Source organism: Pleurodeles waltl, chromosome 4_2 (assembly GCF_031143425.1).
Source record: "Pleurodeles waltl isolate 20211129_DDA chromosome 4_2, aPleWal1.hap1.20221129, whole genome shotgun sequence".
NCBI lineage: Eukaryota > Metazoa > Chordata > Amphibia > Caudata > Salamandridae > Pleurodeles > Pleurodeles waltl.
In genome coordinates this window covers 957524699-957549113 of record NC_090443.1, presented here as the reverse complement: position 1 = coordinate 957549113, position 24415 = coordinate 957524699, and the positions used below count along the sequence as shown (strand labels likewise).

At 43.5% G+C, this 24415-nt stretch overlaps 1 protein-coding gene across 4 annotated transcripts in view; it reads left to right on the top strand.

Moving 5' to 3' along the window:
* Positions 1-24415, top strand: part of MAST2 (microtubule associated serine/threonine kinase 2) — a 1054635-nt gene that overhangs the window by 553194 nt on the left and 477026 nt on the right. For all 4 annotated transcript variants that reach the window (XM_069232766.1, XM_069232767.1, XM_069232770.1 and 1 more), the window contains one exon: positions 18539-18570. In XM_069232766.1, the coding sequence (XP_069088867.1) occupies positions 18539-18570 (32 nt within the window). The remainder of the gene's footprint in view (positions 1-18538; positions 18571-24415) is intronic.

Here is a 24415-nt window from a genome sequence, read left to right as displayed (position 1 = left end):
CTGTGTCTGTTGCACACAATACAGTAACTTTTTGAATTTCCTGGATCTGAGATGTGGTTGGGGAGTCCTCTGTTGAGGACTCAGCCTGCCCATGCTATCCTCAACAAGTATCCATCTCCTAGGTACGATCCAACCAGGGGGTGGGGGATGGAATACACACACTACAGATGAGGGCGATGGGGCCCGCATTGTAGAGGGGAGCGGATAGACTACCCTTAATCTCCTGTGTAGTAGGTTGAAAAGGGGCAGTTGCCCACCACCTGCAGTGACACCACGGTACCAGGCGCGTAGAGGTGGACTCCACGAACTCGGGGCAATCTCCGGGAAATGAAGGAAGGCTCATGGGCTCACCACCACAATGGTGGTGTGGTACGAGTCAACTCGCAGTACCTGGCCTCGTGGTAAACCTCCTTGTTGCCAGGGTAACACATCGGGAGCCGAGGGAGGCTCTGAAATCGGCCCGCACATCTGGCGAGCTGCAGAGGAATCCTCAATGAGGTTGGTGGGCGGGGCCTAGTGTTCCTCAGGTACCCGAATGTGCCGGGCAAAGGAGGAATCTTTTCTGGCTCTGGAGATTCCTTAGTGGGCAGGAGGAGGCAACCCAGCAAGCCCCTTGAGAACACTGGACCCAGGTTAAGGTGCTGCAGGCAGGCCAGCACACAACAAGGCCAATGGTCCCAGTGGCGGTTCCTCCTGGCAGTACCCAGGGCCCTGGAGGGGACCACAGTAAGGGAGCAGCGGGCAGCAGGGCAATAAGCAGAAAAGCAATCCAGTCAATCTTTTATGCCACCCAGCAGGCAGCAGGGCAACAACAGAAGAGCAGTCCAGAAGAGTCCTTTGTGCCGCTCACAGCCTATTCAAATATAAATGCGCCCTGCCTCCCTCTCTCCCATCCCAGGAAGACTATCAGAATGCAGATGAATGTAGATGCATCTCCTGTCACACCTAGTCCCTCCTGTGTTGTATCTGTCTGGAAAGAATGCACCAAGTGTAGCTGTCACCCTGCCCTAGATGTGGATTGGAGTCAGGCTGCAGAATACTAGAGCTCTAAGCACAGAGAAGTACCCACTTTCTTAAATGTAAAATCCAACTACACCAGTAAGCAGGATTTCTCACTACCATTCCAAACATACCAAACATGCCCACGCTCCCCTTTCCAGATCAGAAATTACACTTAAGTATATATTAGGGGATTCCCAATGCTAACCTATGAGTGGAGCAGCCCTTACAGTAGTGAAAATGAAATAGATTGTTTGTCACTACCAAGACATAATGTGCATGCCATACCTCTTGTATACACAGAACCCTGCCAAAAGGGCTTTCTATGGCCTTTCTGAGGGGTGACTTAGGTGTTGTAAAAAGGGGGTTTAGGCCTTGGTTGGCGCAATCAGCGCTGCAGGCCGACTAGTAGCATTTTGTTTGCAGGCCCTGGGTATATGATATATCATTTTACAAGGGACTTGCAGGTATATTAAATGGGCCAAACAGGTGTAAGCCAATCATACCAAGTTGTAGGGGAGAGAGCACATGCATGTTAGCACTGATTAGCAGCGGTAAAGTGCCCAGAGTCCTAAAGGCAACAAAAAAGGGTCCGGAAAATAGAAGGGGAAAGGCAAAAGGTTTGGAAATAACTCTCCAGAAAGGGCCATTTCCAACACCAAGCATAGGAGATAGCTGACACCATCACAGATTTTTTTTAAATAATAAGAATAAGAATAAGTTTAATTGGTGAACTCAGCAGTGCCTGTAATGCTGGGAGGTGAAACAGCATTGAACAGAATCCTGACATAAATATTTAAGTCCAGTCTTGCGGACCCTGGGAAACTAGGTGGTCAACCGAAAGAACTGAGCAGGTACACTCTCTCTAAGAAACCTCCTTAACAGTTTCAAGCATATTCAAATGACAGCTCGAGTGCCAAGAGGTGAAGGATTAGGAGTGGCGGCACGAAGGGTGTATGTCGATTCAAAAACTTGTTATTATATACTGGCCTCACTCGACCTTTTATGTAACACATATGCTTGGCTGATGGATCTATTTAATTTGTTACCTAATTGCATATAAGGGAAAATAGAGTTGAGTGATTTGCCCTGAAAGTAAACAGCCTCCAGTTAATCATGCATGTTTTTAAATCCAGTGGTTTGAAGTGCTCGGAAGTACTATCAGTTGCCTACATTATGGTATTCACTCGCCTCAACTTCCTTTACCTTTGCTTCCAGTAGCCCACACTTGGCTAACGCCCTGCTAGAGGTAGCCCTGCCCATTTTAGTTGACCGTAATGAATCTGCCATATTTGTCATCATCTGCCAAATGACCAGGGAAGTACTTTGGGAGCACTGTATTGAAATTCAGGTACACAATTAGCACAACAGATAATAGACCTCTTAGCTTGACTTTGACCGATGATAAGTGGGGGATGAGTAGGTTGGTTATTTGTCAATTAAACAGGGATGTTTCATGCGGAGTGGGGAAGGGGATCCTAAAAGACCTGTGAGAGTGGACTCTTTGCTGTCACTACTGCAAGTCACCCACTGTAGCCTGACATTCAGTTTCTACGTAAAAAACTCAGATGCTTACTGAGCATGGTTAGGTCTCGCCTCAGCTAAGGGCTGTCATCGGGTGAAATTCTCTTGTGGACCATACCAGAAACTAAGCATATTAGAGCCCTCACATTGCTTACCATTGATTGGCTTTCTTGTAACCCTTATTTGCTTGCATCTTGTTCAATAGTTTTTCCTTTGACTAGTGTTTGGAGCACATCCTCCTTACCATCTTTTTGATTGGCTGATTTGTATCCTTCCACCGCTCCCACTTAGGGAACTTTTTTTGGCACTTTGTAAGCATGCACGTTTTCAAGCTCTTTCCCCAACACTGCTGCCACTGATTGCATCCCCACCCTCACTGTGTTGCTCACTTATTCCTCTTCCCAAGCTTGTTCATTGCTTTCTTCCAGCCATTCCTGGCTTTTGTTTCAAGGCCTGTATTCCTTCCCGAAAACCAAATGGTCCATATTATTTGTAATTGTTCTTCCGGTCCTCTCTGCAGTCCTAAAACCACCTTAGTGCCACCAAAATTGCTTTTTTTTAAAATGTATTTATCCAAGTGGCATCAGCCACCTTGGATCTGTAAATAAAAAATAGCGCCCGTCATGCCCTAGGCACATGCATGCTTGTGACGCAGGCTCACACATAGGTCATCATGTTTACTCAAGAGTTGTGTGTTCCTCATAACCCCACTGTACCTCCATCGGGGATAAACGTCCTACTGAGGCACCGCTGGGGGCTATAGAATGTGAGAGGGATCAGGGGTCATGTTTATTCCCTGCTCCCTGCATTACTGAGGATGTTAAATGTCTGAGGATTGAATGCTGTCCCTTGGAAGTAGGCGGCTCACTGACAGTATCACAGGCAGCTGCTGTGCTGACACTGATAAATAGGCCATGACAAGCACCCAGTGTGCTGCGTTGTTTTGTACCAACGTGTTTTGCGGAAGGAGTAAAGCTAAGGCCCTGTCCGGAAGAAGTCATTTAAGATAATGATATAGTTACGCTAATGTCCTGTAGCTGGTTGTTTATAGGACTTTTTATGTGGCTGGATAAGGAGATACATGGTGCAGAGCTGAAATGCTTGGTTATGTTAAACTGTTATTTCATATTACTATAATTATTGATGCTTATTGGTAAGTAGAGGCAATTTTATAGCGCAATTGTAGTCACAAAAGAGTGTTTTACAAAGACGGGAATAGTGCAGAGAGGAATGGTGTTAAGGAAGGACTACAAATAGGAAAAGATGGATTGCCACTTAGCGCCTGGAGGGTCACAGATGGATGAGACGTTGATTTCAGGGGATATACTATTGTTTGTGAATTCGGTTTCTTGGTGAAGAGCAGGAATGCGGCATCTTGCCAGATTTGGGAGGGGAACAAGTTCTAACTTCTAGCAGTGTTGCAGGAAAAAAGGCTTGGTATTTTGTCTTCTCCAACCTTCTATTACAGTAAGTGAGACTTTCTCAAGTTTTCTGAGACCCATGACAAGTTGAACAATGGCATGAAGGACTCTCATCACGTGTGTCAGATAGGATACTGGGACACTTGTGAGTAGGGTGTTAACTCTATGGAGATCTGATAGAACCAGGGCTTGTATGTACTCTGAATTCTGTTTCATAGAGCAAAGATTTAATTTTGAAGAGCCTGATGAATTGGTGTCTGGCAGTTTGTGTCTTATTTGAGCTACTGGTTCTCAAATTGAGGGTGGTGTTGATGTAGAATTGTACAGACCAGTTGTGGTGTGAAGCAATTTCGGTTTGCCAACAATCTCTGCATGTTTCTGTTGTTTGTCACTGGTTTGTCTTCCGGGGGGCTGAACTTGAAGTACAACTGAGAAATCTAGATGTGGTTGGAGAAGAGGCACTTTTTCATCCAGGTGATATCACAGCTGGGTGCGGTGTGCATACTGATGGATCTTTACGATCTTGTTGCCCAGAAGTCTCCAAGAGTCCCCTGTAGAGATTGAAGATTAATGAAGATAGGATAGTTTATTAGAATGATCTGCAGATCAAGCATGGGGTGAGATCTGGAGATGTTCACCTGGAGGAGGAGGGATCTCTTGTGCAGATAGCATGTGACACTTGAAGGATATTGCCATTGAAGCACAGTATTGAGGAGAAGGTGCTGAGTATGGTTTGATGACTGTTGGTGTGGAAGGTTGCAGAGGGATCCAACAGGATGAGGAGACATCGAGTCACCATTAAGAGGACTTAGAAGGGTGTTTTCTATTACTTGGACGGTAGAGTTACTGCTGAAGCCAAAGTCCAGTCTGGTAGTCTTGGAGGAGGGTGACTTCTTGAATGGGTTTTTTCCCCCTAAATGCAAGCATTCGGCCATTTTTTTTTTCAATGGCCAAGAACATCGAACTAAGAATGTTAGCTGTCTGATTAGTCCTTAAACTGTCTGATTAGTGGCTATGGCTTGGAGCCTATTTTAGGTTTCTTTAGGCGCACAGGATTTTTCCCTTCTAGACAGAGTTCAAGAAGAGAAGTAGTTTCAGGTGTTTGTCAGAAATGGCCTAAGTCTAAACTGTTTAGCATCTAGATCTCCTAGGGTGAGTGCTGGCTTATCGACACACAGACTCAGTTTCAATCGAGGCCCAAGTGATATTGATGTGCTTGTGTTCCCTTCTTTAAACAGGTCGTCCGGTGAGTGGAGGTACTCAGCTGTAGTAAAGGACAATCTGGAATCCATATTGCTGGTGTTGCAGGGCTGTGCAAGGAGATTTTGAGTTGTGTTCTCACTGAATGCCCTCTTTTACAGATAGTGACGTGCTGTTCTACCAGTGTAAGGCGGTGATGGTGCCCATCTGGCTCGGGTAGCAGTAGCCTGTTCTGAGCTCTTGTGACTAAAGAGAAAGGGAGGCAAGCGACAGGTAGGGCTATGCTTGTTCCCAGCCACAAGGGTGGAGGCGATTCCACGTCTTCCCATCATAGGCACCCCTCTTCCCAAAGGCTGAGGCAGAAGCCCACGCTTGGAGTCCCCTCCTCTGACTGCTCATATTACCTCTACGTTTATCTTTGGTAGGACTTCCCGCTTCCTTCCTTTACTTCTCAAATAACCAACTTGCAAGGTGACCTCGGTTGCTGCCATTGGTGCGTGCTCCTACACCCTGGCCACTTTTGTGGTTTAAAGGAAAATATATAAGCAGAAGGCTGCAACTTCTAAGACGACAGTGCTGTTAGGTGTTCGTGGAATGCTTCAGAGCCTTGTCATCGCATTGTGCAAACCTCACAGAAAAGAAAGCAAAATAGTGGGATGAATGGATGTCGGAGGGCTGGTGTTGGGATAAAAGCCAAGAGCATAAACCTGAGATTGGGGAGCCAAGACCAAGGCTCCACAGTAAAAATGGAGAACAGACTTGGGAGTGACAGTGCTGTGAAACACGTACGTGTGAGAGGGGTCCTGGTGCAGTACGCAGAGCACAAACGTGTCAAAGAGCCTTCGGAAGGAAGGGCCAGTGGGAAGTGTGCGGTGAATTCATCTGCGATCGTGTTTGTGCAGGGCACGTGGAAGATGGCTGTACTGTGTACCCCCTGTCCTTACCCCCCCCCCCCCCCGCCTTTCCATGCACTGCATCCATTCTATGTAGGTGGACTCGGCTTGCACATTAGCAGCAAAAACAGATCAAGTTTAACAACTCTCAACACATTGCTGTTGAATTTCTCTAGAACATTTTCATCAAGGTAAATGTCGTGCTAAAAACTGCAAGTTTTTTTTATTTAGACATGACATATTTTTTTATTTAGACATGACATATTTTTTTATTTAGACATGACATATTTTCCAGATAGTAAGGTGAAGTGGCCTCTTTCACCTCACTTCGGTAATCCCCGGGCGAGTGCAAAAAGCAAGTTTGCACCCAAACCCGGATTACAGGTACTGCGAAAGTACCACCCTTCTGCAGGCACTCGTTTCATGGATCAAACCGAAGGGGCTGTGGGGAGGGAAACACTGCAATAATCCAAATTTTGCAGCTTGAAACACGGTGTTGAAACATTTTCTCTCCTTTCGATGTGTAGAACTCAGAAAGAATGTGTAGTACAGCGCCTTGTGTAGTCCCCATTTCCAGGGTGCTGTATTACCTCTCCAGGTAACTAGACTGAGTGCGGTAGAGCTTCGGCGTGGCACTCTTTCTAAGGGAATGTGAGTTCCATAAGAACATAGCCAGATTTGGTGGAGCGTCATGAAATGAGTAACTCGTGTGGCATTAGACCTGGTGGTATTAGTGACGAAGGTCACTGTTCACCCTCCGCTGCAGCAGCGTATGTGTGATCTAAAGCGAACAGGTTCAAAGCCCAGCATTCATGTTTCAGCCTTTTGATGGGATGGGGTAACATTGAGTTGCACAGTAATAACTTACTTGATCTTCAAGGAGCCAGGATCAGCCTGTACAAACTTTGACCCTCGCCTACTTCTTTTATGTCAGAGGTATAGGGAAGTAGGTGCCACATAATTTTCAGTCATTCATTAAAACTCAGATATAGGCAAAGACACCATCATAGTGGAGGCCCGGACAATGTTTAAAATAAAATCATTAAGTTCTCCCTGCTCGAAGTGGGCCCTTTATTTTCTTCTTGGAATCGGTCACCTGGAGGCTGTGTCTTCTGAAATTGTTTAAAATTATTTATCTTATTTCTGCAATGCATTTATGATATATTGCTTATAGTAGACATGTTTAAGGTCTATGATACGACTTTGACCGAAACATTTCTCATGTGTTCCAAATCCAAGTTACTCAGTAACTCTGCAAGTATAAGTACGTCATAAACGCACCCTTGCAGTTGTTTTTGTATGTGTCCATTTTTCGTTCTCTTCTAAATTTCTCACTCGTGTGTATGAACTATCAGTTCACCATGCATGTGCTGTTACATATGCATGGTACCCTATTATGTACTTTTTGTTAATTTATGCTTGCAGCAAACTGTTTATAATTGTAAAAGTGGTTCACACAGTTTCAGCTGCTGCTTTTTACTCTGTGTATATTGTGGGTTATTCTTAATTGGCCCCTCTCATTTGCATTATCAGATGTCAGTCTGCCGAAGTAATTACAATTACCTACACGCACTAGTCATATTTACAGACTCCAGAAAGCTAACACTTGTGTAAGTGAAGCCATAGCTAAGAGAGGTCTGGTTGCTCAGTGGATTGAATGCGCCCACTGCAGCATTTCATTCTCTGAGCTGATTGAATTGTTTGAATTAATTGCAATCCGCTGCTCACAGCACCTAGAGAACATGGGCGCTACTCATACGTTTGTGGCCGCTCTCTGAATTCACTACTCAAACGCTGCGTATATTTAGGCGTATTTAGTTGTAGTAAGGAATACATGAGCTATTCTGTTATCCTGGCGAGTGTTACTCAGGATGGCACCTAGATTTCCTGAGTACCTGTCTGCAGTCTCCTTAAAAAATGCTCCTTTTACAGTGGAAACTGGTAACCTGTACATCACCAGAAAAAACGGACGAGTACCTACGTTATGGAGAAAGTAATTGTCCTGTATTACATAAAAGAGAATTACATGTGCCTCCTTTACGGTAATTTGTTGATAAGCCGCTGCTGCCATCTAGCGGTCAGTGTGGTGATTTTTTGTAACCCAAAGGCTCATTGTTTAGTGATCCAGGGCTACATTCTGGGCCTAGTCTTGGGGCGCATAAGGATCTCTGCAAAGGGATCCATGGAGAGCACCACTTTCCAACGTTAAAATCCAGATCTAATGCCAAAAGGAGAAAGAAAAGAAGACGTCGAAAGTCCCTGATACACGTTATTTTCTCACACGTTGTCAGTCAGTCCCAACTTGAAGACTTTTCCAGCCACAGCTCCAGGTGAGACGTAATTGTCCTCATTGTAATGTACAACGTTGTGTACTTAAAGCGCTGAAAATGGGTGCCCTGCTAAAACTACATCGTAATGTTAAGCGAGGGCTAGGGGAGGAGGTGGTGGGCATAAATGTGTTGCCCCCGAATCATCCAGCACCAAACATGTTTGAATGGCAGTTCACAAGCGGAACCCGACAAAGAAGACAGTGTATTTCACTCTCCTTTAAAGCCTTTTAATCAAATGGCACAATGCGAAAGGGTTTCACTGCTGAAAAATGTACATGGGGGCCTTGAGTCCGTCTTCTTTCCTGGCATCCCTTCTCCCGGAAGTGGTGTGGCTCGTCCCTGCACGAGCCCAGACTCCAGGGCGATCACACTTTGTGTGGTTGACACTGTCCAACGTGGGCAGAGTTGAGTGTGGTGCACGAGCCCCTGGTGGGTGGTTGTTGCAAGCGCCTTGAAATAGAAATAAATTGAGGCTGGCCAAGCAGGATTCCTGTGAAAAAGTTCTTTAATTTGCCTCAAAATAGGAGCTCACAACCAGCATGACATGAGCACAGGTAACAAGGAGAAAACTGGCCAACCGATGTCACACTTACATTTTCAAAACCGGTTGTGCCATTCAAAATACAACATGTTGCCTGCACACGAGCCATCAGCTTCAACATCCAGGAAACAAACTGAAACTCACGAGATTCTCATCAGAGACAACACACGCTATTGAAAATAAACAGAACGTGCTGCTGCAGAGAACCTAATGATGTAAGCATGCAGCAGACGTCACAGCACGAGCAGAGCTCATGCTGTGACAGCTGAACTAAAACAACAGTAACACCTATACAACACCCCCCCTTTTAATACAAAAGAAAAAATATTAAAATAAAATAAATCAATGACTACATAAATATAAACATATATACATATTGTCATTACATTTACCCAATTACTAAGAAGCCAGGGCAGAACTTATAACTTAAAGCATTAAAGCTAAGAGACATAATAGTCCTGAAATTTGACAGGCATAGACGCATTGCGAGAATTTCTACTTTTCACTGTTGAAGAAGGTTGATGTAATGATTGCCTAGAAGAGGCACTCTCCTCATCACACGGACCCAAAACTTCTGAACCTTCCGTCAATTGTGTTTCCAAGGTTGGCCTACTCAAATCAACTTGAGAGAAATTCATAAGTTGTTGATCACCCACAAAATTATATTCTTGATTTGTTGTTCTTGATCTGACAAACAATATTTTCTTTGCTTGCTCTTTAGAAATTTTAACAATGTCTCTCTTGCTCCACCAACCTTTGTTCCACAAAAACACAGAACCTTTAGAAATTTTCTCAACCTGGGCAGGTAAGGAAAATTTAGAACTTCCCTTTTTAACCCTAGACGGTACTCTCACTAAAACCCAATCTCCAACCTGAACATCCACTAATTTAACTCTAAATTTCTTGTCAAACAGTTCTTTTGTTCGATTTTGTTTTTTAATCACTGAACTTTCCACTTTAGATAAATCCTCAAATTTGTCTTTGTTCAAATTTCTAATCCAATCAGGTAACATATTAAATCTGGGCAACCTTTTGCGTAATAACACAAAAGGACAAACGCCAGTAGTACTGTGAGGAGTGGTTAAATATGACCAAATTTTCTCTTTTAAAAACATTTTAACATCCTGACCCATCGCTAAAGCGGTTTGAACACCTTCCTTTAAGAATTTGTTCATACGCTCCACTAAACCGTTTGATGAAGGGGAATAAAGAGCCACTTTATTATGCTTCATGTGATGCTGAGATAAAAACTCATACATTTTGTGTGAAGTGAAATGTGTACCATTATCTGTTACTATTTCATTTGGTGCACCTTCAATATTGAATATCTTCTGCAAAAATGTGATTACAGTGTCCGTATTTGGATTTGTAGCAAAATCAATATACACCCATTTAGAAAAATAATCAATTAAAACCATCATATACCTTTGACTAGATGGAAGCAACTCAAAAGGGCCTGCAATGTCTATTGCCACTTTTTCCCATGCCATATCAGGATAAGGAGTGTTGTGTAGAGGTGTCTCCTGCAACTGCCAATGTTTATCTGAGACCAGACAAGTAGCACAGGCACCAATATAAGTGGCCACTTGGGATTCCATTGATGGCCACCAATAAAATTGTTTGAGAGCTTTACAGGTGCTACTTATGCCCAAATGCCCTTTATGTGCTTCTTCAATTAGTAGTTCCCTTAAAGAACTTGGCGGGACACACAAGTCAGCACGCATTAATACACCAGACACCAATGATAGTTCTTCAGACACTTGAATATAGGGACGTAATTACATCTCCACATTTCTCTCACGAGGCCATCCGTCCTTCATATAAGTTGTGACCTTAGAAAAAATAGGATCATTGTTAGAAGCCTCTATCCATTTTTCATGCGAAAGTGACCCAGTATTATGTAAAATGTCCTCTATAGATGCCACCACGCATTCTTCTTCCGAATTTAGTACAATTTCATCCGAAACTGGTAACCTTGACAAACAATCTGCTCTAACGTTCTTACCTCCAGGGATATATTTCAAAACAAAATCAAATTCATGCAACCTTGAAATCAATCTCACTAAACGTGACGACGCTTTCCCCGTTCCATTTCCATTCAAGAGATGAATTAACGGCTTGTGATCCGTAAACATGTCAAATTGTGTGCCCCAGATGTAGTTTTTAAATCTTTCCACTGCCCATGAACATGCTAGTGCTTCACGTTCAATTGTACTATAATGTGACTCTGCCAAATTCAGTGCACGTGAAGCAAAAGCAATAGTGTTTTCCTTGCCTTCAATCCGTTGCGATAGTACAGCTCCCAGACCAACTTGACTGGCATCCACAGTAATTATAAATTTCTTTCCAGAAACAAAAGATGATAATGCTGGAGCTGATATTATCAATCTCTTGACATTCTGAAATGCTTCCTCAACCTCATCAGACCAAATATATTTGGCGCCTTTTTTTAACAAGTTCCTTAATGGCTGCACAATATATGCATATCCCTTCACAAAGCGTGAATAATACTCACTTAAGCCTAGGAAAGATCTCAAGGTATCCTTATCCCTGGGAGGCTTTGCATCCTGAATAGCTTTAATTAATGAATATTTGGGAGAAATACCATTTGGGGTAACCATGTGACCCAAATAGTCAAAATTTTGCACATTTAATTTGCATTTATCAGACCGAAGAGTAACTCCAAATTCCCTAAATTTATCAAAAACCCTGGTTAAAATTCTATTGTGCTCATTCAAAGTTTCTGCAAAGATGAGTACGTCATCTTGAAAAGCTTGAACTCCTTCTATACCCTCCAATACTGTGTCCATCAACCTTTGGAAGACACTGGCAGCTGAAGCCAGGCCAAAAGGTAGCCTTGTAAACTTGAAAGCACCAAATGGTGTTATAAAAGTGGTGAGATTTTGTGACACCTGATCGAGCGGAATTTGATGATACGCTGATTTAAGATCTAATAGTGAGAAAAAACGTGCATGACCAATGTTAGCTAACAAGTCTTGCACCTTGGGCAATGGGTGACATTCAACAACAATGTTTTTATTTAATGTGCGAAGGTCAGCACAGAGTCTTATGTCCCCATCCTTTTGCCGAACGATCACAATGGGACTGACCCACTCAGAAGACTCTGCCTGTTTAATGATACCCTCATTTACCATTTGGTCCAATAACCTTTTTAATTCTGCTCTGATGGTAAAGGGTACAGGGCGAACTTTATGAATTACTGGAATTGCATTCTTTTTTAACCTAATAGTGTGTGTGTAATTTTTAAAACAACCAATAGAGTGACTAAAGAGCTCAGGGTAAGCGTCACAAATCTCTTTTACTGAACTTTTCTCCTGAACTTGGACCATGGATACAGGAATGTTACATATCCTCACAGGCAAATCTGCTCCAGGCACAAGCATGAGGCCTAACTTGGCTAAATCCCGCCAACCTACAATATTCCTTCCTTTAATAGCCACATACACTTTAGTACAAATACTGTTTCCCAAACAAGTGATTTGTTCTTCAAAATATCCCAACAGATCAATATCTTGATCCCCATAAGCTTTAGGGTGTACATCTGGTTTACTTAATATCACTTTACCTTTCCAATGAAAGTTAAACAAAGTGTCTGAAATTATTGTGATGGGTGCCCCTGAATCACATGTCATATTGATAGAAATCATATTGCCTAAAAGAACTTGGCAAACAGGGTCTTTGATTACTTCACTTTTACAGTACCATATTAGATAAACTCAATAAATCCTCGTCTTCTGTTACTTCAATGCTATGTACTTTTACATTTTTACTGCTTTTACAAACACTGTAAAAATGTCCTACCTTTTTGCAGTTAGTGCAGCGTTTACCTATAGCAGGACATTGCGCAAAATTGCTCAAATGTGATTTAGAACCACACCTAAAACAATATTGATTCGTTTTTTTAACAAAAGGCTTAACATTCCTTCCCTTGAGACCAACATAATCCACATGCTCTCCTTCATTAACTGAATTTACCAGCACTGAAGATGATTTGGTATATTCTTGAGTTATTACCTGAGTTGAAACAATAGAGCGTTCAATACTTTTAGCTAACATCAGCACCTCACTTAATGAAGGATCCCTGCAACTTAATAATCTCTCTTGCATCTTCTTGGAATAGCAACTGTAAACAAATTGATCACGCAAATACGTATCTAATGCAGACCCAAAATTGCATGTGACAGCTAAAGATCTCAACACTGAAATAAAATCCTCCACAGACTCATCTGCTGCCTGTTTTTTTTAAAAAAAAATAAACCTTTCTAACAAGACACTTGGTTCTTCGCAAAATTTACGTTGGAGACGTGCAATAGCTTCTGCAAATTCATTCCAATCACCACCCGCTTCTTCAGATGGAATAACTTTGGGTAAATTATCAAACACTTGTTGGCCTTCTTGCCCCAGGTGACTAAATAAAATGGCAGCTTTACGCTTAGGTGGAAAACCATCAGCACCTACAGCAACTAGATAGTTCTCAAATGAACGTAACCAAATAGGCCATTTAACATGAGGTTTACCAGGACATTGTAGGAATGGAGCAATAGTAGCCAAGTTAGAAGCAGATTCATACGACATTCTAGCTAGAAATTCTATTTTTCGTTCCCTTTAAGACCCAACCAATAGCCACTCTGTGATAATTTTAAATTGCAAACATTGTAAAACTAAAATGTCTAAATTAAACACAAACCAAATTTCATGGCACTGAATATAACACTACTGATATAGAAGTCTTTTAAAACTTGAAGTTGCTAAAGGTGTGCCTGTCACCGTGGTGCAAGCACATAAACAGTTACCAACAGGATGTTGTGTTCATCACTGTGTTGAATCTTGAAGCTGTAATTAACACTGGAATAAAGAGTCCTTTCCAGAAGTTCCAACAGACCAGAAATGAGTTGTGCTACAAGGATGCTTGTCAGTGAAAGAATTAACACTGCATGGACAACTCAGAAAGGTTCAAGGGCTGATAAGAAAATGTTACATTCAGGTGTCACTTCACAGCCACGAGAAAACAGCAAACAGAGCAATCCAGTAGGAAACACCAGGAACCATCCAAGAAAGGTTGAAAGGTAAACAGACTTCAGTTTGTTGCAGAGAACTCCCGGATTTCACACGACAGGCTGTTCTGAAAGTCAACAGCAGGAACAAAACCAACTGCAACTCAGCAAACAAGATGTGTCCTCAAAAAACGATTCCGTTCATTAATTACTTAGAACAAGGAACGATGCAGTTGTGAGCTCCAATAAACTTAAGGCAAACCGAAAAAATTAAGAAAACTCGTCGCCAAATGTTGCAAGCGCCTTGAAATAGAAATAAATTGAGGCTGGCCAAGCAGGATTCCTGTGAAAAAGTTCTTTAATTTGCCTCAAAATAGGAGCTCACAACCAGCATGACATGAGCACAGGTAACAAGGAGAAAACTGGCCAACCGATGTCACACTTACATTTTCAAAACCGGTTGTGCCATTCAAAATACAACATGTTGCCTGCACACGAGCCATCAGCTTCAACAACCAGGAAACAAACTGAAACTCACGAGATTCTCATCCGAGACAACACACGCTATTGAAAATAAACAGAACGTGCTGCTGCAGAGAACCTAATGATGTAAGCATGCAGCAGACGTCACAGCACGAGCAGAGCTCATGCTGTGACAGCTGAACTAAAACAACAGTAACACCTATACAACAGTGGTCCGGTCGTGTTCAGTGTTAAGTAACCTGAGATGGAAGTATATGGTGGATTTTCTCCGTTACCCAGTTTTAAGGTTGATACTTGAAAGGAACAGCCAACTTTGCTTAGAAATGCTTTATTGTCTCGCTCTTGAATCTCAATTCCCAAGTCTTGAGTCTCGGAGGACACGTCCCTTGCCCTTACACCGGTGTCCATCAGTCCCCCTCGGGTCTCGGGTACATGTTGGTTTTTCACCCGCACCCGCACTCGCTCTGCAGTGTCCCATGGGCACACAGAAACCTCTTCGTGGCTGCCACTGTGCCCACTAGCGAGGTTACATTCGTGGCATCTGTCTCGGCGATGCGCGCATGGCAGATCGTAGGCCTCACCGATGCACATCACCCGCAGATCCTTTTAAAGAAGCGCCTTGAGTACTGTTGTGCCTGCTCCTACATCAAGGGAGCTGTGCTACAAAAAAAGCTAACTGTTAGCATGTATATCATTTCTACAAATCGAAAGTGTGCGGCAAATGACTTATATAAATGGAAAGACTGTGCCACACCTTTCACACCTTTCACACCAACACACTGGTGCATTAAATTCCGGAAGGACTATGCTAAGAAGAGAGGATCGTGTGCAGGTAAGAAGGGACACAGCGTGCAGGTGATAAGCTGCTAACGTAAGCTGAGGAAGGGGAGAAGGTGAAGGCTTGAGGAATGGAGGGCCGGGCTGAGGAGGAGGGGAGAGGCAGCTGTGATGAATAGAGGGCCACGGGGAGGAGTGAGCCAGTGATAAATGATGAGGCAAGGTGGAAAGGGGAGAGGAGACTTGGTATTTACGGAATAGAGAGTCAGAGTGGGGAGGTGAAGAGTGCGAGCCAGTGATACTTTGAAGGAGAAGCTGAGGAGAAAAGTGAACCTGTAAATAACTAGAGGCCAGAAAAGAGATCTAGAGCCTATGAACTGTGGCCCTGAGAGACCTGGTAAGGGTGGTAGGAGTTGCAGAGAGTATTACATTGATTTGAGTCTTTTTTTAGTGGGACACCGGGCATCACACTCAAAAGTGGTCATTGAGAGCTTTGCCACCACTCCTGGTTGGCGACAGACTGCGGGAACCAGCGTTTGTTTCATCACGGGTGTCATTCTTTGCAGTGGGGGCTGAGAAGGGAATTTGTTGGTCCTGGACAGTGCTGACTTCGAAGAAAGGAGATGCACATCCATCACTCTATGAAAAGGTCTATGCACATTATGTTCATGCTTGTAGTGCTCTGTGCTCCATTGGTACAGCCTTCTAATGCTGTTGGATGTTTGGGCGTTACTTTCACGTGGTTCTAAAGTTTCCACTGCAGAGCGGAGGCTTTGGTAGCCCCGTCTTGAGATGACGTTCTGGTTGGTCAATGAGACTCTTGGTGATGACACTTGCTTTGTGTGACTTTGCCGTAAGGCTTCATACGTAAAATGATTATTTGTGGTCATGTGGGATGGTTTGGGCTGATATCTTATAAGTGCTGTGGGGTGCACGATTTTGTTGTCGGATTGATAGGCAGGTGGGCTTTGCTGCTACTTTGCCTGGTAGACAGTTGATAATCATGTTGCCGGATGGTTACAGATAGCCAGCCAAGCATGGTGCTGCTGGCTGTGAGGCCTGTCTGAGCTCTGCCGCCATTTGTGGGCGATGTGTTCTGGAATGTATTCTTAGTGTTAGTGATACAGAGGTCCCCTTCGTGGTTGGTGCTGTTAGTATGTCTGAAGTGAATATTTTCGGTGGGATTTTCTGTCTCATGTGTTTTGTTGTGTTTGTCTGAAATGTCTCCAAATGTTTAGCACAGCAAGTAGTGAACTTTTAGCTACTGTGTTGCCTTGCTGTATGATGTTGGATTTATACAAAATGACTTAGGTTGCGTTCTCCAGCATGCAGTGAGATAGTATCTTTTGTTGCGTTACGTTGCATATTTGGTGCTTAGTGGTTTTCTTAAAGATGTGGGAGCTGAATATGGGACGTCGCTCTCCTAGTTTGAATTATATATAAAATCAGCTGCCTGCTGTACCCTGTTTTATGTGTGTGTGTCGTATATCATGGTGGCCGGTGCTGTGGGGAGCAGTGTGATCGCTGACTGTATGGTATGTCTCCGCTCTGTTGGTTGGACATGAGGTGTTCTGTCTCGTGTTTTCTTGGATGTCTGTGCCATGGCTTGGTGCTTTGTGTTCATGGGAGGTGCACGGTAGCAGACGGTTTTTCAGATCTATAGATGTTTGCACTGTTCTGTCTAATGGGTCTATTGTGTGTGAACCTTTCATGGGTAGTGGTGTTTGGCACAACATGATTACAGGTTGCGTGGCATTGATGTGATGTGCTGTGTTGTGTGTGAGATGTTCTTTATTACCATGCTCTGTTGGCTGCTGGGTCATCTTGTGGGAAACTATCAAACACTGCCTGCTTAACTAAGATGAGACATTGTCATTTATTTACGACAAACATTTGAAGGTAACCAGGTAATGCGTTACCAGTATTACACATGAGGACTGTGCATAAAGGGCGGCTAGGGCCACCTCCATCAGATGCTTCCTCATGGCTACATTTGTCTGGGGGCAGCATCATCAGGTCGCTGCACCCCACATGTTCTTTGGGACTTTGGCCTTTGCTTCTGATGTCGCTCCCGAGATTAACCTGTCTGGGATATAGGCTTTACAGCAACACCATTAGGCCATCACAGCTGCTACGTTTCCCAGGTCCATGCATGATGAGCTGGTCCTGGTTGTTTCCTTCGAATTCTGGGACTTGTTGCTCCTCTTTTATAATGAAATAAGACTACAAGTCCCAGATTTCAAAGAAAAAGGCGTGACTGGAGCATCCAATCATGCAAGGACCCGGGAAACGTAGTAGGGTTGGGTACTGTTACGACAGTATGTCTTGTGACACCAAAGTCAACAGTCTGTAGGTCTTATCTTGTGAGTGTGGCAGTTCAGGCCGTCCTCCATCGTTAAGTCTTCACCAGCACTAAGCATGCTGGGACTTGCAGACCATACTTGTAGCAGGAAAGGTGAAACAAGTCCCAGCATTCCTACAGCGGTTGTTTTACAGATCAGGACGGACTGCTAGTCACTCTCACTACAAAGGGCCACTTGGCAGCTCTGAAGTCTAATTTCCAAAGTGGTGTGAGGGAGTGGCCAGTGACCTGCACAGGTGTGCCAGACATCATACAGTAAATTCTTCCAGCAGTGAGGAGTATAGTGTTTGTTATGCCTCACAACATGGGAGGTGGTCGTATATGGCCCTTCAGTGTTCTTGTAATGTCTGACTGTGATCTCTTCCAAATATTAAACCCCTTGCACGGAGATTGCCTTGACTCCTATTACAGAATTTAGGCTTTGTAAATATTCAGACTAATTCGGTAGTTTAACCTTTTGTAATCCTTCACAATATTTGCAGATAATGGAGTGAAAGCTCAGGGGAAACAATTACTAATATTTTTAAGAGTTGAGGAACCCTGGATTAGGACTCATGTTATCTATCATCTTCCACTCATAAAGGCATCACAACTAGACCACAGCTCACTCTGAAAACATTGGTGTGCTGGCCGGCCAACCCCAAGGTGCCGCTGGCACTTGGACCTCTGGTTGCCTTGGGCCTGCCATCGTACGGGTTTGTGCCACACAAAAAACACAGCTTCTGTTTCGCAGAATAACACATTCTGCGATCATTGTGCACTGCTTGGCTGCTACATGAAAGCCGCCTTGTTCAGTAATGTTAACCTACCTGACCACGCTTCTTTTCTTTGACTTTGAGATTGAAGAGGGTGAAATCCTGTGTAACCTTAGTAATAAGAAATGTGTTTCCAATTTTTAGTCTGTGCCAGCATTCCGGTCTTATGTAGCATTGTGTGTCTCTAACCTCCTCGTGGTAGCACCGCACTCACCTCTGCTCTTGTGTTTTCTTTCAGAAGGAGCTGAGTCTTCCGAGAAGAGGGAGCTTGTAAGTACAGCCTTTTTCATTAACACGAACTTTACTCCTTGTTTTACACTTGATCCTTACCCTGGGTTAGGAGTTAACTTCAGGTGTCAGCTGGGGATGAATCTGGGGGTTGGGTTGGGCAGCGAGGCTACGGGCGCCAGCCACCTTTTTCTTTGTAAGTACTTTATTATTTTTAGTCGAGTCAGAACGTCCCCAAGGGCATTTGTTTAACCCTCTTTTTTTTTTTGTTTTCCTCGGGACCCTTGAGATGTAAAATTCTTTATGGCAAACTTCTAGCCTTTACTGTTACACAGAGTATATCATGTGCTGTCAGTGAGGGAGGGACCTCCGCGCTGTTGCTAATGTGCATGGTAAACGGGGAATCTCTGGGCTCCCTAAGAAATGTGCTGCTGGATCAATGTTCATGTGCTGCAATCCTCTTTACGTTGCACGGTAGGCACAGAGAAATCCCCTTGAAAGGGGAGTGTCAAGTCCCTGCTTTCTGTTTTATTTTACTTTGGTGTCGCCAATGCTGTTTTTTCTCGTCCAAATTCGTTTCCCTTGTGACTGCAACTCATCTTATTGTACTGCAGGAGGCACATTTGGTCTCTGGTAGCATCAAGAATAATGACTGTGCAGATAGCCTGTTGGATGCCCCTCCCCTTTCTCAAACGGAATGATTTGTTCTAGGTACAAATGTGGTTTAAGTGATTGTTACACGTCATGTTTCAATTTTTGGTTGGCCTGCTGCAGGGTTCAGGGGCTAAATTGGCAGACTGTGTGCCCAATGTCACCAGGAGGTGTGTGAGTGGTGTTGTCTCTAGGGGGTCAGTTATTTTCCCACCTTTGTGTGGACAGTGTGAGCTTCTTATCTGCAGTGATCTGCGTTGAGACTGTAGGAAGCCAGCGATGTAGTGTGGTTTCAGGTCAGAGGATGGACGTGTCCCTCCTTGGGACCTGGTTCCTACTTAAACTAAGTCTAGGTTCAAGCTGCAGGGTCCTGCTGGTGTCCAGCACTTGTGCTGGGAAGTTGATCCATGTGCTTACTACGCCGTCCATCATGATTGCACCGCGTCTCCAGCCTCCCTCCAGTAACCTCAGATACCTCTAATCTCTGGTCCTGAAACACCCACCGCAAGTCCCACGGCTGTGGTGGTGGATGTCATATCATCTCCCAAGTCCCGATGAGAGGCTTCGGGAAATATCCCACTGACTATGGATCACATGCAGCTTGTGGTATAAGGGGAGCCAGCCATCATCTCAAGGGCACATCTCTGTCCTGCGGTTGGCATTTTCGTAGGGTGCATTGTGGGTAATGGCTCTCACAAAAGCCTTTCCAAATTACAGTGTGACAATAATGCAGAAGAGACATGGAGCTGTTATGGCAACTGCCTGGAAATAAATGTATTTATCGAGTTGCATTCCATTGAAGCAGGCATGTAGCTGACGATTAATAGAGTGGACCAGTGTGTTGACCTTGTTTCTTGAGTGCACTTTCCTACGTGATGTGCCTGTTTGTTTGCTTTGAGACTGGGTGTTGATAAGCGAAATGCAATCACATTGACTAGAATGGATCTCACTCTTTTAAAATAAGTGCTCTATTGACCCGTACACGATTGACTACCGGGACCTTCGTCGGTGATTGTGCGCTAAAGCAACTTTCCAACTGGCAGAGCTGTTTTGTATGTCACTTAGTGTGCTTGCCGATGACACAGACTTGACCTGTCAATGATATCATTAGAGTAGGTAGATGCAGTGCTTAATTTGAGCCAGTGTGGCCCACCGGCACTCATTTTTGGGGACCAGCACTTATTTTTCCTCATCAAACTTTGAACAGAGAGTAAGATAGAGAAAAAAACACAAGAGGGGAAAAAAGAAAGAGAAAGACTGAAATGCCATGACAAAGGGAGAAATCAAGAACCTGCAAGACAGAGACAAAGGGGCAGGCAGTGTGTGGCAGTAAATTAAAGAGGCCTGAAGTGGAATCAAGATTACACAGCCTCCGTATTTGGTACCCCACATTCAGTAGCACTGGCTGCAGGCTTCTGAGCAAATCTTTGTGAACGGGCACATTTATTTTTTTAAAGAATTAGGCACATAGCGGATTCCCATTGCCAGTCTTGTCTTCCAGTACCTTCCAGGCGCTGAGGATCCCTGGTGAGCCTTACCCCGCTGCGGCCCTTCCATCTGATTACACCCAAGAAGGTTTGCCAGTATGTGTGGTAGATTGCTGTATATACCCAACGTGATTGCTCACTAAACTTCTAAAATAGTATCCAGTCTGTACCTATATAAAGCCTTTGCCCCACTATTAGCAGCCCACAGTGAAGTGGAACACTTTACAGAAAGCATGGGTAGCGCAGCTGTCAGATTAATACTCAGTAATCTAGTCTGAAGCTTAGTAGTATTACTCTCCCTCTTTGATGTTTTGCCTTTTATTACTTTACTTATTTTTTTCTTCACAATTCTCATGAGAAACGCACGTTTTAAGTTTCAGAAAGTTCTTTTGTTTTATTGTTCCCGCTACGCATTGACATAATGTTTAGTAATATGAATTCTAAAAGATGACAGTGTACCTAGTATACACTCTGAAGAAAATTCAGTGCTAACAAGCATTGGCGAAGCCCATAGGTCTGGTTTCTTTTAGGTGTATGTGTTTGCTACTGTGTGGTTGGATTCACTAACAGAAAACATATGCAGAGGCACCCAAATACTGCTCAGGTGGTACTCTGCACATCTTTCTAGTTCACTTCTTTTAGGCCATAGCCCACACCCTTAATTCCATAGGCCAAGGCCACGCACGCCTCATATAAAACATTCCTAGTTAGTTCTTTGTCCTCATCCCTTTTTAGTGCCCAGCAGCGGCCACTGTTTACTTCGTACATGAAGCATGCATTGTTAGGGTTTAGCATGAGACCAGTGCCAGGATTTCCCGGGGATCCTGTGCTGACATCCCACTGAATGCTGGGACACCATCGGGAACAGATGAGTGAGGAAACAGGAGGCGGCGGGAATGGCAGGATCAGGACGGCTTTTGGTGGCTCCGTGGCCACGCTTTGCCTGTTTCTTTTGGAGAAAACACACGAGGTGCCATGGGCCAGTTTGTTTCTTATAACCAACATCCATGAATGCAGGACTGCAATTACTTTTTTTGTAGAGTGACCACACATCTCCGATTTCATTTAACAGTCCTGGTTGTCGGAGGATTCTTCCGAAGCTTTCCTTAATTTATATTCATTTCTTGGTTTTTGAAATAAAGGTCAAGTCATCCAGCAGAGTAAAATTGAAAGGTGTACTTTCGTTAAGTAATATATCTGTTTTTCAGGCAGTAGAGAAGGAAGTGGCTGTATGCATGCTGAAGCAGAGGGGAGAGAGATATATATATATATATATATATATATATATATCTCTCCGGGTCCTTCCTTTATATAAGGATTTCATTTATATATATATATATATATATGTATGTATATATATATATGTATGTATATATATATATGTATGTATATATATATATATATGTATGTATATATATATATGTATGTATATATATATGTATATCCGGATCCTTCCTTTATATAAGGATTTTGTGCCTATTTGTTGGGTTGCCGGACCCGACCCGGTGTATCAGTCATAGAGGTAATACTTTAGGCCTACTCTCACTTTCTGTCCTGTCCCGGTTTTTTTGCCTCTCAAAATCTGGTCACTCTATGTGGCCAGTGACCTGCACAGATGTGCCAGACATCATACAGTAAATTCTTCCAGCAGTGAGGAGTATAGTGTTTGTTATGCCTCACAACATGGGAGGTGGTCGTATATGGACCTTCAGTGTTCTTGTAATGTCTGACTGTGATCTCTTCCAAATATTAAACCCCTTGCACGGAGATTGCCTTGACTCCTATTACAGAATTTAGGCTTTGTAAATATTCAGACTAATTCGGGAGTTTAACCTTTTGTAATCCTTCACAATATTTGCAGATAATGGAGTGAAAGCTCAGGGGAAACAATTACTAATATTTTTAAGCGTTGAGGAACCCTGGATTAGGACTCGTGTTATCTATCATCTTCCACTCATAAAGGCATCACAACTAGACCACAGCTCACTCTGAAAACATTGGTGTGCTGGCCGGCCAACCCCAAGGTGCCGCTGGCACTTGGACCTGTGGTTGCCTTGGGCCTGCCATCGTACGGGTTTGTGCCACACAAAAAACACAGCACCTCTATTCTTTTGTCATTCGTAGCCCTGCTGATGTACACGTACCTGTTTTTGTTCGCGATTGCCTCACACTTTTGATGCTGTACTGCCATCTAGCGGTGTTCAATTTGGTGGGTGAAAATAACAGCTCAGCAGATCATTTCAGCAAGGAATATTTATAGCACGGTTAGAACGGAAGATAAAAGCAGAACTCGGCTCGATCACCCTTTTAGTAGAGATTTTATAGGATCTTCAGTGTTCCATTTTCAAAAACTGTTGATCCTTATAAAACTGCTCTGTATCACGCATCAGGAATTGGACCATGTTGGCAAGAGCGCTCCAGATCATTTAATGGTGTGGGAAGTGTGCCAGGCAGTTTATACAGGGAGTGCAGAATTATTAGGCAAGTTGTATTTTTGAGGATTAATTTTATTATTGAACAACAACCATGTTCTCAATGAACCCAAAAAACTCATTAATATCAAAGCTGAATATTTTTGGAAGTAGTTTTTAGTTTGTTTTTAGTTTTAGCTATGTTAGGGGGATATCTGTGTGTGCAGGTGACTATTACTGTGCATAATTATTAGGCATCTTAACAAAAAAAATATATATACCCATTTCAATTATTTATTATTACCAGTGAAACCAATATAACATCTCAACATTCACAAATATACATTTCTGACATTCAAAAACAAAACAAAAACAAATCAGTGACCAATATAGCCACCTTTCTTTGCAAGGACACTCAAAAGCCTGCCATCCATCGATTCTGTCAGTGTTTTGATCTGTTCACCATCAACATTGCGTGCAGCAGCAACCACAGCCTCCCAGACACTGTTCAGAGAGGTGTACTGTTTTCCCTCCTTGTAAATCTCACATTTGATGATGGACCACAGGTTCTCAATGGGGTTCAGATCAGGTGAACAAGGAGGCCATGTCATTAGATTTCCTTCTTTTATACCCTTTCTTGCCAGCCACGCTGTGGAGTACTTGGACGCGTGTGATGGAGCATTGTCCTGCATGAAAATCATGTTTTTCTTGAAGGATGCAGACTTCTTCCTGTACCACTGCTTGAAGAAGGTGTCTTCCAGGAACTGGCAGTAGGACTGGGAGTTGAGCTTGACTCCATCCTCAACCCGAAAAGGCCCCACAATCTCATCTTTGATGATACCAGCCCAAACCAGTACTCCACCTCCACCTTGCTGGCGTCTGAGTCGGACTGGAGCTCTCTGCCCTTTACCAATCCAGCCACGGGCCCATCCATCTGGCCCATCAAGACTCACTCTCATTTCATCAGTCCATAAAACCTTAGACAAATCAGTTTTGAGATATTTCTTGGCCCAGTCTTGACGTTTCAGCTTGTGTGTCTTGTTCAGTGGTGGTCGTCTTTCAGCCTTTCTTACCTTGGCCATGTCTCTGAGTATTGCACACCTTGTGCTTTTGGGCACTCCAGTGATGTTGCAGCTCTGAAATATGGCCAAACTGGTGGCAAGTGGCATCGTGGCAGCTGCACGCTTGACTTTTCTCAGTTCATGGGCAGTTATTTTGCGCCTTGGTTTTTCCACACGCTTCTTGCGACCCTGTTGACTATTTTGAATGAAACGCTTGATTGTTCGATCATCACGCTTCAGAAGCTTTGCAATTTTAAGAGTGCTGCATCCCTCTGCA